The sequence below is a fragment of the Dermacentor variabilis genome, chromosome 11 (assembly GCF_050947875.1).
Source record: "Dermacentor variabilis isolate Ectoservices chromosome 11, ASM5094787v1, whole genome shotgun sequence".
Lineage (NCBI taxonomy): Eukaryota > Metazoa > Arthropoda > Arachnida > Ixodida > Ixodidae > Dermacentor > Dermacentor variabilis.
This window is the reverse complement of record NC_134578.1, coordinates 4982230-4997988: the sequence shown is the minus strand read 5'-3', so window position 1 is coordinate 4997988 and position 15759 is coordinate 4982230. Positions and strand designations below refer to the sequence as shown.

The 15759-nt window shown below is 41.8% G+C and overlaps 1 protein-coding gene across 1 annotated transcript in view; it reads left to right on the top strand.

Annotated features, from left to right (window-relative positions):
* Positions 1-13623, top strand: part of LOC142563152 (transmembrane protein 62-like) — a 60342-nt gene extending 46719 nt beyond the window's left edge. Inside the window, exons 13-14 of the mRNA XM_075673698.1 lie at positions 1651-1769; positions 5277-13623. Coding sequence (XP_075529813.1) covers positions 1651-1769; positions 5277-5615 — 458 coding nt within the window. The 3' untranslated portion in view covers positions 5616-13623. The remainder of the gene's footprint in view (positions 1-1650; positions 1770-5276) is intronic.
* Positions 13624-15759: the final 2136 nt, after the last annotated feature.

The following is a 15759-nucleotide window of genomic DNA, read 5'->3' as shown; positions in this document are numbered from 1 at the left end:
TATTTCTACCAGTTTGGAGTTTCGCTGTACGCCGATGCAAGGACTGCAAAGGCTTGAGTCACATGTGCATGTGGAAGGCTCCAGAGCACACTGCACATCATCATCCATGCCATTGTTTGACGGTGGGAGAATTTGCTCAATTATTTCATTGTTCAGTTCGGCACACAATGAAACTGCGCTGTCAACGCCTGCAAAGTCTTTAAATCTAACGGCGGCAGAAATAGGCACACCACAGCCTAATGGGTCATCAATGATGTCCACATTTGAGCTTGTTGTGGTAGGCGGCAGTTCAACCTCTTCAGTTGCGGAGTTGGGCTCATTCGGACTGTGACTCAAGACTCATTTGGAGTCGAACTGCAAGGGCACCATTGGTGCCATTTGACACGGCCTATCTGTAACTTCACGAGAAAGACTTCTTGGAGCCAGCAGAGTGCTATCTCGAACACAAGCTAAACAAACAAGCACAGCATTGCAGAACGCTGTCTGCAATGCAAACTCAACAAACAGAATGGCAATAGTGGGCCATGCACGGGGGGTGCCGGAAAAGGATGTGATGATCGTGGTGTTGATGCGACCTCACAATTCAGGCAAAGCCTTGAAGATTGGCAGCTGCAGTGTAAATCTGAGGCGTAGAGTGGCGACCAAGACAAGGCCTCAGAAATTACCATCTAGTCTCTAATCTCTGAGGCCATACTTGGTGTATCATCGAGTTTGCCACGAAGATAATGGCGGCAGAGTTGGCGTATGCTACAGCCGTGGGTGGAGTATCGAATGTAGAGCTGGAGGCTGTCCAAAATATTGGTTGCCTTTACACATTAAGTCCATGGGGCCATTGGCGGCGTCACGTAGCTGTCCGAATTACCATATTGGTCGGTGACTGTATATATACAAATTTTTCTTTTTCTTATGCCGTTGAACCCATAAATAACACAATCGACCGGAAAAGCAAAAAAATTATCTTTAACGAGAATTTCATTGTTGCAAAACGAGACAGCACAGGCGGGAAATGTATCACAAACTTTACTGTCAAAATGCCATTAGCCTACATTGTCAAGCCGTGCTTAAGTCTATAGAGCCGCATTGCCTACAACACAAAGTGTGCCTCATGTGTCGAACAGTGATGGGGGCACTGCCATGGAGCAGTATGGTAAACCACTTTCGGAAATAATATCACTGTTGCAAAATTTCATGTAACTCGGCACCACATAAGGTGCGACTGCATGCCACGAATGCAACAGAATTCCTCCAGTGCATGCTGTAGCCCATACACGACGACACGCCTGGTGCACAGCTCATAAATGATTGTATTTCGTATCCCCAAAAGTGATCGAGCGAAAATACAGCCCCTTCACACAAATCTGCATCTGGCAATGCTGAATCCACACGAGGCCTGTTGATGGCACCTAAATCAGCATTCTTGAAGCAGAGTTCATGAATTCTTGGGCGGTCACTTTCTGAGCCACAGTACAGTCCCAGCTACAGAGCCACAATCAATCAATGACTACTTACCTCTGCAATATGGAAGGCCACTAGTAATATCATCAAAGCTGTCTTATATCCATCACTTCCATTCTGTTTGCTGATGCTTTCTTTTTTCTCTGCTTGCCACAAGTGCCGATTGAATTATTCTCACCTCAATTTTATGCCCAGGACCATGGTTTGTGGGTGAGATGGTGGAGGGCCACTTGGGTGCCTGCTTTGTCTGGGGCATCATTGTCTACGGCACATTCCTGCCCGGTGGACTCTCCTACTTCTATGGCATGGTTTTTGTGAGTGCTGTCACATTTCTGCCTGATATGGTTCTATATGTGGTTAAACGTGTCTATTAAAAGCAATGCTAGCCTTTCTTTAAATGCGCACATTGCCATTTTTGCATGGAGCATTGGGTAGGAGAAGCTGTAATTTACACCATTTGAAAGGATAAAACAATTGTTGTCCACCCAACAGTAACATTTATTTATTTATTTATTTATTTATTTGTTTGTTTGTTTGTTTGTTTGTTTGTTTGTTTGTTTGTTTGTTTGTTTGTTTGTTTGTTTGTTATGTAAACCCACATTTGCTCCAAGAGCATTTTATAGGAGGGGGGAAATACAGTCGAACCCACTTATAATGATACCGGTTCTAACACTATATCGGTTATAACAATGAGAAGCTGCCGCACCATCGACTTGTTTCCATTCCATTGTGAAATAACCCGCTTACTACAATGCCCCGACACCGGATTATCGGTTATAAAGATGAAGTCTGGTTGCTGGGTGTCCGAGCCGAAAGGTAGTGAAATGTGAAATCCTTGAAAAGAAAAAAAAAAATTCAAGTCGCTGCACAATGGACCGCTGTTCCAACAGCTGCCGCGTACTCATTTTCCAGCCATCTCCATGCAGCTCTCTCTTGTCGCCCTTCCACCCCTCCGAACACGAATGGGCTGTGCCCATAGCTCTATGCTGCTCCACCTTCTGAAACATAAGTGGACTGCGCCAACTGCACAGCAAAAATACTCAAGCGAACACAGTGAAGAGGTCAGAGTCGGGAAAAAGAAAAAAAAAATTCATTTATCAACTGACAACGATACACAAATTAAAAGAAAGACAAAAACACTAACACACATGATGCAATTAATATAGATCAATGATGACAACAAAAGAAATACAACAAGCAATTAACAGTGGGTATAAAAACTAACACTACACAAGAATATACACTTAACGGTAATCCACTAAACCTCTAGAGTTCAAAAACAAATGATGGCATACACATGGCCGGGCAGCAGCAGCAAGTCCATAAAGTGTGGAGTAGGCAGCAGAGCTTTCCTGAAGAACACTGGCGAGCCGATCTCATTGCGGTTGAAGCGATTGCTGGGCCGGGTTTCCTGGGAGTCTAGATCTGACGACGTCCCTCGAGCAGGTTGAGCTAACTTGAGGGGAACTACCGTAAGCTTCGTTGCGGACATTGGTTTTTCGTCTCTTACGTCAACTAGACACTCAAAGTTCAGACACAGCTAGGTGGCCCAAGCGATACTGGACGGCACTAGCTGCTCGACGCTTCTCAGCAGATCACAGGTTCAACATCTAGACTGCTTAGCTCGGTCTAAAACCTGCGTTTAAATGAATTATCCTTTCCCTGGGTCACGGAATGGCAGATATTGGTGACGATCCAATTAAGTTCACCCAATTTCATCCCGGCTCCTCCCAAGGTCTTGGTCGCGCCCTTTTGATTAGGGGCAAGGGAACGAGTGATTCCTCCCCTGCTGGTAGAGGTTGCACAGAGACACCACATATTTCGGGGTATTTGCATCCCTGCTGTCTTATAAAGCTTCTCAATGCACGCGCGGGGCAGAGAATACACAGGGGTTCCTACAAACAGCTGTCGGGGTGTCATGGTCGCGCCGACAACAACAACAAAAAAAGACAGTAATAATAATCTCTAAACCTCTTTTCGACTTTTTTTCGGCCGCTTGCCCGAGTGGCCGGCAATACCAGTCTTACTCGCCGATTCCTATATTCATGGCCTTTTGCCGCCTGTTGATCGGGGCTTCGCCGACTCGAATAATGCCGCGCCGTGACAGACGGAGAAGATAGATTATGACAGCTAGATTAGAAAAATCAGTCTTGTTGACAAAGACTTGGCAGCAGCCCATCAGTCATGGTCCTTCAGTGTTGAGCACTGAGCTTTCGCATCGGCTTGCCGAGTGGCTACTAACTGTTCCTGGCAGCCAGAGTCAGCTGTGAAGGTGGATAATCATTTCAACAAAGTAATGGGTGTAAGCAAGTGTGGCTCCCCTTTCAACTTCATTATAGCGAGGTTTTACTGTATTTTTACGGTGTAAAAGCTCACTACTTTATATGTTCAAAACATGAAAGCGTACAACGCATTTTCTTGAATTGCTTGGAAGATGTATCCTTTTTGGGGTACTCTTCAATGAACATTGAATAAAGAACTGCCTCTGCATGTCTATGGAATCACGTTCTTTCCAGTACATGGTGGTGATGATGGCGTGCCTTGCATTACTGTACGTTACTGGGTCCTGACAGCATACAGAAAAACTTTCCACTGAACTTTAAAAAAAGAACTGCTTCTACATGTGTATGGGATCATGTTCTTTCCAGTACAGGGTGGTGTTGATGGTGTGCCTTACATTATGTTACTGGACAGCATACGGAAAAAGCATTTGGCTGTTCATCACACTGACATCAATGTACAATGTACACACGGATATTTCCACCAATTGATTACAAGGTTTGTCAAAGAGTTTATGTGAAGTAAGAGACCAAGGAACCGAGTTGCTCGAAAGTATTCATGGTGAAATTTGTAGCACGAACAATGGACAAGGACGCAGAGAAGGTGTACACACGAGAGCTTACTCATAGCTGTTTATTTTTGGAAAGAGACAGAACATAAAAGCACCAGCTACCTGCACTGAGCATGTGCAAAACAAGTCATCAATTTTTATAAAAACAGAATACAAAGGTTCAAGAAGTATTCAAGAATACAAATTCTTTGTCAGTGATAGCAACTGATGACTGACTGATGAATTTTTCAGAAAAGCACACCTTCTTATATGGAACGCTTCTGTAATTTCACATTTTAATTGATTTTTATCTGAAAGCAAAATATCAGGGTCAAGAAATACTGGTTGACAATGACATAGGTTACTCACTGTTTGAACCTTTGTAATCTGTTTTTATAAAAATTGATGACTTGTTTTGCACATGCTCAGTAGAGATAGCTGGCGCTTTTATGTTTTGTATCTTTCCAAAAATAAACAGTTGTGAGTAAGTGCTAGTGTGTCCATCTTCTCTGCGTCCTTGTCCATTGTGCGCGCTACGAATTTCACCATTAATACTTACCAACTCACCCAACTGTCATTTCTGTTCCTCGAAAGATTTAAGCTCATTTATTTATATAAAAAAGCTCTAGCTTTGTCACCTTGCTAGTAGTTTTGGGGTTGTCACACCTAAACATTTAACATAAGTTGTCTTGTGTACATCTGTTATTTTTCCTTTCTTTCTTACTTTCTCTCTTTTTCTTTCTTTTCTGCCTTTTTTTTCCAACATTGCTTTTGTACCAATACCAACTAGACCAGGGGTGCTATTCTGCCATATTGCAAAATTCTGTAATGGCAGGATATTGAGCCAATCATTTAGGCTGTAACAGCCCTCTCAGCCAATCTGAGCTGACAAGATGGTGGATTAGACAATACGGAGGAACTTATCAATGTCCAGAACAGCATCCCAGCATTCCTCAACTTTCTCAAACTTCAATGGGGTGAACTTTTGCAGATTGCGATGTGCTATGTGCCATTGGTGTGCTGCCTGGGATGCACACTGTGGCGAAGGCGCCAGGCTTTACGTGCGGGCGCCGCAAATCCAGCAGTGAGTGCGCTGCCGCTGGTGGCTGTGCTGGCCCTCCAGTGCCTCTGGGCAGCCCTGTTTGTGCTCGCCTATGGCTACCTGGCACTGATCTTTGGCTTTCTGCTTGTCGGCGCACCCGTCATCTCTGTCATCAGCTGGCAGCGGGCACGTACGCTGCCCTACCACCGGCTCGAAAAGTTCGAGCGGTTTGTGGGCGGTGGCGCAGCCAACGATGGCGCGGCCAACAGCAAAGCTGGCTCCAGCTGACAGCCGCCCACTTCCATTCCTTCTTCACCGTAGCGTCTTTTTCAATCTTACCGGTTGTAAAATCCCCTTCGTAAAATGTCATATTGTGATCTCTAGTCATTTCTTATCAGTTAGGCTGTGCATCCCTGTACGTTCGAGCCATTGGCGAAAGCTTATGTTAACCCTTTATTTACTGTAGGAAATGACAAAGATTTTACCACATTTACCAGAAATGTGGTGTGCAGATGGCTATGTTTGTAGTGAACGAATTTAAGCAACCCATAATAAACACAGACTATATACAATAGAGCTTACGTTGACATGCGCTGTCCTCTAGTGTTGAGTACTGCAACTAAAAGCAAGCTGGGTATATACACTCATAATGGCTTCACACTACAAGTTATATTCCTCATGAAAACTATGCACGTCATTGGCTATAGTGGTGCAAATTCTGGTGTCAGCTATAACCAACATCTATAATTGCTAGAGAAAGGGTTAAAGCAGCTGGTGTAAATTGGGGTAAATTGGTTTGCACTTGAAAATGATCTGTTGTATCTTAGTGCTCTTAGACTATTTTCAAGCTTCTGCCAAGACTTCTCACAACAACAGAACTGACAAGCAGATGTGCTTTTAACAAGGCATTCAAGAAATCTTGAGAGTGTGCCAGGTCTCACATGAAATTTTTCACAGCTGAGCAGATTGAAGAGCTGTGGCTACGACTTAGTCTTGGGGCTTAACCATGAGCAGTACTTGGGTGTTGTGCCACACAGGAGTGCAGTGCTTTGGAGGCAGTGGTTCTAACTTGCTTCACAGGATTTTTAGGCAAGAGATGAACAAACTTGAATGACTAAAGTGAGTATGCTTTAACTTGGCAGGAGGGACAGACCTGCCCGAACTTGGATGCAATATATGCTGGTGGCCTTTGAAACTACTTGGCTTTTAGTTTAGTTGGTACTAGCTGAAGAATGTAATTACCATTGGACTACAGTTAAACTTTGATATAACGAACTTCAGTATAACATAATTCTCAATATATTGAAATATCAAATTTTTATTAGTTCTTGTCCGTGGAACACCATATATTTTGCAACTCAATATAATGAAGCATGTTTATACACAATTTCAATATAATGAAATTTCACTGCCACCGGGAATGAATACTGAGACAATAAATGGATACTTCTGTGGATGCAGATGATCAAGTGGTTCAATAACGTGTGGCTGCTTGCGAACGCACTTTTCAAATTGCCCGCCACGTATCTAAGAGCAACCACCGAAGCAGAGCAGCATCATGTTTCGTATAAAGTCCACATGTGATATTATCCTATTGTGTCCTGTGTGCTGTATGCTTTAGGTGCTAGTGAAAGCGTGCAAGGATGCGCCAAGGAGGGCAGTGGCTCGATGAGCGCCATCTTTCCATGCAAGCAAAGGGAAATGGAGTAATGGAGCAAGCTTGCCGTAACGTAACCAAGCATGCATGAGGGTTGGAAGGAAGGGTGCGGGGGGAAGGGCGCCTTTTCTAGCGTGGCCGTGGCTGCGCATGGCTGTGCACATACGCAGCTCACGCGCCCTGCTTTAGAGGTAATCTGCCGCTTGTGCAAAGACTGGGCAAGCTTAGACAGTGTGGCATGTGGCATCATGTGCTGTCTTTCTGCGCATTTAGCACTGGAGGTTGCATAATCTTGAGTTCCAGAAACATGTTGAAAAGAGATGCAGACGATGCAGTCACTTCCTGCTGCCAGCACTTTTCATGATAGCATCGTCCCATTGGGGGCAACACTATTAGCCGCGGGGGTGGAGTGGATGCAAAAGCATAGCTGGCTTTGCTTTTTACCGCCAATTTTATATTGTCGACAAGGCATAACACCATATGTTTCATCGCAGACTCTCAAATTTAACAAAATGATTTTTCTCATTCAATTTTGCTTTTTCCAATTTCCTGATAATTCAAAAAATTTCGTCGCCCCTTCCACATAAGAAAAATTCATTGGCTGCTCTACTTATTTGCATGAAAGATAGAATTTAAATATAATAAAATTCTTGTATAAAGAATCAAATTGCCGATTTTACCGACTTTGTTACATTGAGGTTAAACTATAATAGACAGTGGAATAAAGATGAGGAAACACTGACCATCCGCCCATGTCACCATTGGTGTTTTACTGGCTCATTGTTTTGGCTTACGTTATCTTGATAGAACACAGGTCCTTATAACTGTACTAAAACACACTCGTTAAATGAAATAAAGTAATGTTGGTTATGGTGTTTTGGGGCCCTCAATGATCCAAGGGAGCTCCAAAACATCAGAATCAATATTACAGTAGACTTCCGTTAATTAAACTCCGCTTAATTCGACCCTGACCAAAAGTCCTGGCCAGTGCCCATGCATATTTATGAGCCCAAACTTTCCTTATTTAAATCCTAAAATTGGCCTTTGCCAGATAATTCGAACTTGACCATGAGCACACACATGCCTGACCCCTGTGGTGACCCCAATAGTGACCCCTCTAGTGGCAGCGCCTGTCTTGGTGGAGCTTAGGCAACAGTGAATGTGTTGAACACATCATCTCCTGTCGGAAATGCCTATTCTTGGCCTGCCATGAGAAGGTTTTCAAGCAATAATCGTAGATCACAGTGTCTGATAAAGACATTTGCCTGACATTTACCTCTGCGTGCCCTCATAAGAAGTGGACACACTTTTGATTCGTGTGCGTGTTAGAATCGGGAAAATACTGCCAATTGAATCGGCAGTGTGTTTTGGCATTTTTTTCTGCATCTTTTTTAATTCAGCCAGCTGGATAATTGATCTATTTCATCGGTCCCGTCAGGGTCGAAATAACGGAAGTCAACTGTATCTTATGGTACTCATACTTATGGTACGCCTTAAAACGCCAGAATCTCTTTTATTTTTTATTTTGTTTGGCAAGTATGTTTAGTTCAGTTGTGGTCCTTTCTCGTCAGATGGGTTTCCGTTGAATATGAGACTATAGGTCTCTCTAGTAACCTTGCTAAACTACACTTTTTCTCAAGGGAAATACTTAGCTTTCATGCACTTCTGATGAATGTTGATTAATGCAGTTACGAGGACACTTGTTAAATCTCTGATGTTGGTGTTTGAACCACTATGGTAATTCTATTTCTTTAGAACTCGCTTTTGTTTTACAAGAGAATTAAGACCTGCATTTTACAAGAGAGTTCAGCAGTTTAAAGGGGTGTCCATCCAACCTGACTTTGTGCTTTAAAGTATTTTGTCCTACATAGAAAAAAAATTTTGTGATGTACATCCAGTTTGTGAAATTAATTAAACTATTTCATTCAGTATTTAGTTATCCTAAATATTTGCACAGCTTTTCCATGAATAAGCTGTCACATTTAAAATGACACCTGCTGCCCTACTGCGGTGCCGTTTCCCCATCCACTTTCTTGGGTATTTATGTTTCCTAGTAGAACCCTGGGAGTGTTAGTCAGCGCCACCACTCACAAACCTTGGTGGCGGATGTTGCAGGATCATTCCCCACCTGTGGCAAGTTGTTTCTTCATCCACTTTCATTTCAATTAATTTATCGTTTATTTCATTTATTAAGCACAAGTAATTTCCCCTATGTTGTCCTTGGTGTCAGTGTTGTTGGCTTCTTATGATATGATTAATAAATATTGGGCCCCTCGGTTAGTGCCCTTTCTTCTCGTTTACCTGCTGACCTGTAACATTTACACCCTCCTCAAATGCTGCCAAGAGACCTCATGAGCTTCTCCTGAATTTGTGGTGAAAAAGTGCAGCTTGGTGTGATTCTCTATATATCTATTTTCATTTACCGTGCTGACTTTCCAGCTTAATGCATCCGTCTTGTGCTGTTAAAATGATCTCTAGGAAAGGAAACCACTAGTACAGGCTTTCCTGCACAATTCACAATAAACTGCTGCAAGTATGCATTTGTGTAAACTAATTAAAGGGACACTAAGGAAAAACTAGATTAATTTAGACTGATAAAGTACATTTTGAAAACCATATTTTCATCAATCTTATGGTAAGGGATTGATTACTAGCAGAGAAAACGAAGGGCAAACTTTCATATTCTGAATTTTGCCCGCAGCACTAGTATGTCGGTGGGACATCACTGATTTCACATTTTTAAGTTTTTTTGTATTTGGGTCTTTGTGGCCCACTAAGAGCTATCGTACCTTGCCAAGTTCAGTCTTTGGCTCCTTTATAGTACAATGTGCCATCTATAAAAAATTGTATGGGCTCAAGCAGATGTCATCAAAATTGATGAGGCCACAGCAAAAAGGTGTTGGAACTTTAAAGCATTGTTGCCACCCATATTTTGTTTTTTACATCCTTTCTGACTTGCTAATCCTCCTGCAGTAGTAAAACCAGCTTTTTTTTTTTTCTGTTTTGTAGGGTAAGCTAAACAAGTGTCCCAAAGCAATAGTATAGAGCAGGACCAGCGTTATGATTCTATACTTAGTTGACATGGCACTTAACTTGCTTAATGTGCAAGATGTATTGAATGTCGGGACGACTGACAACGGCTCAAGTTACTTTTCTTTTTAGTGTTTTTTTTAGCGTATGTGCATCTTAAAAATACCACTAGCACCTGACATCTATGTCACTGTGCGTAATTGAATCCACAAGTTCCATGCTGAGAAAACATGCATGAAATTGGAGATGGTGCCTGTGTGCCCCTCAAGCACAGGAGTTATGTGCAACGTGCACATTTGTATTAACTTCGTCCCCTTGGCTTTAAGCATTCTTGTCACTTCTTGCACTTTCTCGAGCTCATTTTTCATGGTTAACTTACTATATAGCAGCAATTCGCCTCACTTATTAGGGTGTAAGTACAACTATTCATCCATTTTCAGAAATTATGAGAAAAATTGTTTTCATTTTCATAAGTTGCTTACCCATTAGGTGTATTGGTAGCCAGATATTATATTAACTCTATGACACATTACTTCAAAATTGTATTAGTGATTCACTAAATATTATGCGGGAAAATGGTTTGCTTTGGATGTGAAGTATTAGCTATTAACTGGTCTAAAGAGATATTGAGAGGCAAGTACATAGTTCCATGGTGGATGAATGATATCAGCACCATAATTTCCTCTAGTTGTCTTAGTTTTAATATCTATAAATAAGCAATGTTCTGGTTGACCACAGCAGTATCTATATGCCAGTATTTCTCAAAATTTTGCCACCGTTGCTGCTTTGCAATGTTTGGTGCACCTTTCAGCATAGCATGAAATGTTGTTGATTAACTTTGGCCATGCACTGATGCTTACCAGTCCACATTAAACTGGTACTGTAGTTTACATTTGGTTTGTCCTGAATTTGCAGTGTGGTTTGTGTTATGACATTACTTTTATTACTTTATTCTTTTTTTTTACTGCCTGCCACACCTGTCGAGTCACATTTTCATTACGTCAAGTGTTTGTATGCATATTGCAGATGAATAGAGCATACGTACAACAGTTGATATTTCTGTTTACTATTTAATTATATGTTGATGTACACTGGTGTCCAGTACCCTTGTGGCTTGTGCCAGTTAGTAGGCCAAATTGGGCCCTAGGTACGGCCATAGGTGTAGCACCAAAACGGGCTGCTGGGCCAGTTGATACGTGATCTTAGCTAAAAACTGAGCCTGAAAGTGAGACAAGACAAGGGAGACAATTAGAGAGGCCAGCAGCACCCTTCCGGTTTTCTCTCTTGTCCTGTGTTGTCCTTGTGCTTTGTTTTTGGCTCTAAATGGGTATTGCCAATTTGTACCTTTCTTACAGTAAAGGTGTGTTCAAGGAATTAAGTACTTGTAGCGAGGCAAAAGGAGTAGTACTAAAATCTTCTCAATTGTCTTGTGCTCAAAAGCAACAGAGCTGGGCTGTACGTGCCCTCTGTTTCACAAAAGATGTGTCGCTGATCTTTGAGACAAGTGCGTGGTGGTGATCATTTGCAATCGAAAAGTTGAACATCTGTCAGGCCCTTTGAAGAGAGGATTCCATTATTAAAGGAATGAAAGTAAACCTTATTTACAAGCTATTTACGTGGCAACCAGTTTATCATGAAGCTAAACCATTTTACCTCTTTGAACAGAAGGTGGTTGAAATTAATTCGGAGCCCCCCACTACAGCATGCCTCATAATCATATTGGGATTTTGGCTCATACAACCCCGGGGTTTAATTTTTTTTATTATTTCTCTCCATAGTAAAGGGCAGTAGTGGTCAAAACGAGCCAGGTGTCATTGCCAAATCCATTATTAGCTAAGCAGACTTGAATATGCGACATTCAAGCATCGGAGAAAGAGGAATGTTTAGTTGCACAGTCGAACCTCGTTATAACAGTCACATCCAACATGAAAACACCTTCATTATTTCCAATATTCATTACATGTTAATATCAGCAAAAATGTTTTAGATATATGCTTCTTATATCTGATAATTTGTTATATCTTGTGTTCATGGGGTGTACGAATACTTAAGATTTTGAATACAAATAGTATATTTGTTGTTCTTGAATTCCTATTTATTTGTGAATTCAGTGTTTGAAGTTGTCGAATATTCATTTCTTTTCAAGTATAAGGGATAACAATACTTATTTGAGTGGGTACGGAGAAAACCAGCTGCTAGCTGAGTGCAACGGAAGATGCACGGTGTGTTGTTAACTTCTACTCAATAATTGGCACTCCTTCAGTAAGGATGCCTTGTCTTTAAGCAATCTATGAATTTATATGTTTAGACAAGGCTATTTATTATTCGGTAAAAATCTCGGTCATGTTTGCAAACATTGAAATAAAATGTTGTGCAGTGCTGTAGTAATACACATGGGTCCGTCAACATCTGGTGACATGCTGTTATGTTCCATGACTGTCATTGTCATGGTGCACCAGATGCAATCTCCTGACCAACACTGTCCAAAATAGATATATTTTCAGGTTTTACCTATGCCCGAGTCACACCTCTAACCTTGGAAAATGAGAAATGCTTTCTTCTTCCAAATGAAGCTTAGTGAATGGAATAAAGGTAAGCACAAACTTCAAACGTTATGGAAAGAAAGACAGAGTTCCATCCCATTTGAAGTTTGTGGTTTCCTTTATTCCATTCAGTAATGAACCAACTAGCCCAGCAACGCATTTTGTTAAAATGAAGCTTAGTTTTGCAGTACTGAGACGTAGGCAGAGTTGTATGTTGCGCGGATATGTTCTTATCGGTGTTGTTCTTCTCGGCTTTCTCTACGTGCATGCAAAACTCTTTCTGAAAGCACACACAAAATCTTTCAGTGAGAAAAAGAAAGTGCACTCTGTCTTGCATGATATTTTAACAAAAAGGAAACTGGACATGGTATGTTAAGTCTTTGTGGTAGCCTCAGCCCTGAGAAAACTGTTTCCAGATCAATTCCTTGCATCTTGTCTTGAGATTACATTTACAGATGCAAGGTCTATGCAACTGCCTTGTCAGAAGTTTTTACTTTTATTCCATGGGTCTGCTAACCTTTCACTTTACTCAATGCATTCATATTGTGTACAGGCCTGTGGGCTGTACTTCTGCACAACTCTCTGTGACAGTGAAGGGAGAGCTACACGGGCAAAGCTTCTGCTCAAGTTACTGTGCAATGCAGTCTGGCAGGAATGTGGCAGTCTGGCAGTTTCTTGGAATAGATACTGAATCGGGGTAGATTCCACTTCCGACAGCTTTGCATTTGCCTAAATGCTGAAGTGAAAAATGGAAAAAGTGAAAATATTGAATGGTGTATTTTGCCTTAAATTTTAGTATAAGAACTGTAGTAAATAAGATGTTTGTTTGCTGTTTCCCAGCTTGAACTAATATGAATGAGAATTTAAAACTGTATGTTCAGCAGCGCTCTTGTGTGCACTTTACCTCCGTAGCTTTCCCTCTGTTGCCACAGAAACTTGACTGCGAGTGTGACCATGTTGCAGCTTAGGCTTGCATCCATCTGTGATGTTAGTCACCAGCAGAGTAGCAGTATTAGTATTGCATGGTGCCTCACCTCAATAATAAAGAAATGTTCTTGGTTGTGTACATGTGTGACTCCTCTTCACTAACTGTTAATCTTGTGTGCCAATGCACACATTTGTACAACTGTACTGCCTTGCACTTTTGTGTGCTCCTTGCACAGGTGCTTATGCAAACGTGTGTTTGTAGGGGAGCAAGAAGGCAGTAATGACCCCCCCCCTCCTTCCTTCCTGGGAATCCCCGGGCCATGTGGCCCAACAGCAATAGCTGACTTTCAAGAAGCTCTGAATCATGCAAGTTCAGAGGAAACATTTTGTGTAATATCACACTCGCATTGCAAAAAAAAAAAGAACGAACATTTTATGCCAAAGGAAGATTGCTTTATACTCCCCATCTTTTATTGAGTTTTTTTGTAATTGCTACCTGCACTCTGTAAGTTGTTGTCTCCCCCCCCACGCTTTCAGAAGGTTTTCTGCACACGCCCATTGTTGAACAAGACACGCAGCTTCGGCTATTGTTTTTCTGCATGAGAAATGCAAGAAACATGCAAAAAGCTTCTCCACCGACAACTTAACAGGGTCCCCGTACCCTTACAGATGTGCCGCAGGCTGCATGCTAAGCTAATAAGTTCCACAAACACAAGATGGAATTTTCATGAAAAAAAAAATCGTCATCCGCATGGAAGTAGCACAGAATTACAAAATCGTATTGGTTTCCTCTGGAAGTTTAGGGATTAAACTCAGCACCACCACCTTTCGTGGTAGTCTATCCACCAAATGAGTTAACCAGAAGGCTAGCAGACTGTATGTAGGGCAAGAGCAAATTATTCAAAACTCACTTGCACCAAATATGAAAATAACTTTGTTATATCTGATATTTGTTACAAGTAATGTTCACTATATGGTGGTATCAACAATAAACAATTACATTTTTCTTAATGGTAATTTGTTGTATCCATTTGTTATATAGAGGTTTGACCTTAATTGGCAGTTTGAAATGCAGGAACATTTAACAAGTTCCATGGAATATCTCGGACAAGTTAACGAGGACAACTGTAAAGCTTTCATCCTGAGGAGAAACCAGATTGTCAGTACTAGTGTCTTGAGCACACATGCAAAGTGGCTGTGCACAATTCATGGCGAAGCCTTGCATCAGGCACAGGTTTGTGTTAATGTCCAAGCAGGCAGCTTTATAACCTTATATGGGTGAGCAAGCCTTGGCACACTTCTGCTGTGGACATCACCTGGTCCATCTGCACTGCGACAGATCTGCCTTTGGCTGCTAAGCTCAGTTAAATGACTGGTGCATTCCAAGAGGGACCCTTGCCCAATGGAAAGCCATATTCGGCAGTTTGCTGTTAAACTTGGTGAGAAGCAAGACGACCAACTTAATCATGGCATGTTGCCAGAAGCACCACAAGGGTCGACTTTTGTCCATATTTAATATACATTTATTCTCTCTACCTAAAGATTGCACTCACCAATTCCAATATGCATGTCCTGTCTGAGACTATGCTGCTTTTGCAGTCAAGGTGGTTTATTTGTTATCATTGAGTACATATGTTGCCAGAGCATGGCTTCCATGAAAAAAATTTTGGCACTTTTGCTCGAAGGGTGAAGCATGGACAGTCGTAGCAAGGCTTAGTGTCGCAGTTCAACTCCTCGGACAGTGTTGTAACTATATGCGGGTGCGACAAGACTTGAAGCGGCACACAAGACAACTTCTGCTGTGCAGAAGTGTTCTGGCACCTACCAGGTGTCTGAGAATGCTAACGTCACGAGTGCCAGCAGTAGTGTTGCACGAAATGAAAGTGAATGAGACTGGCAGGGAACCATCGGTATTATTCATTGCCCTGTGAAACATTAGATCCGTAAAAGAGCAGTGGTGCCGGTACCAGAAATATTGCATCAGTCTGAGATACTGAGCCCGAATATCGTTTTGCATTTTTAATGCTTTAGGACAAAAGGCATACACTGCGAATGAATTCAAGCAGAACAAGAATGTCTTTGTTACGCTGCCTAACTCTGCTATCAATTCAGCTGGGGTACTGAATTAAGGCCTACGATAATAGATAGATCCCAAATGAAACAAGTACGCATGGAAATCAGTGAAAGCACAAGGGAAAGTAACTTATTTTTCTGTTAAGATTCTTTGCATTACACATCCAAAAACAGAACATTGCATACACAATGCAGATAATGT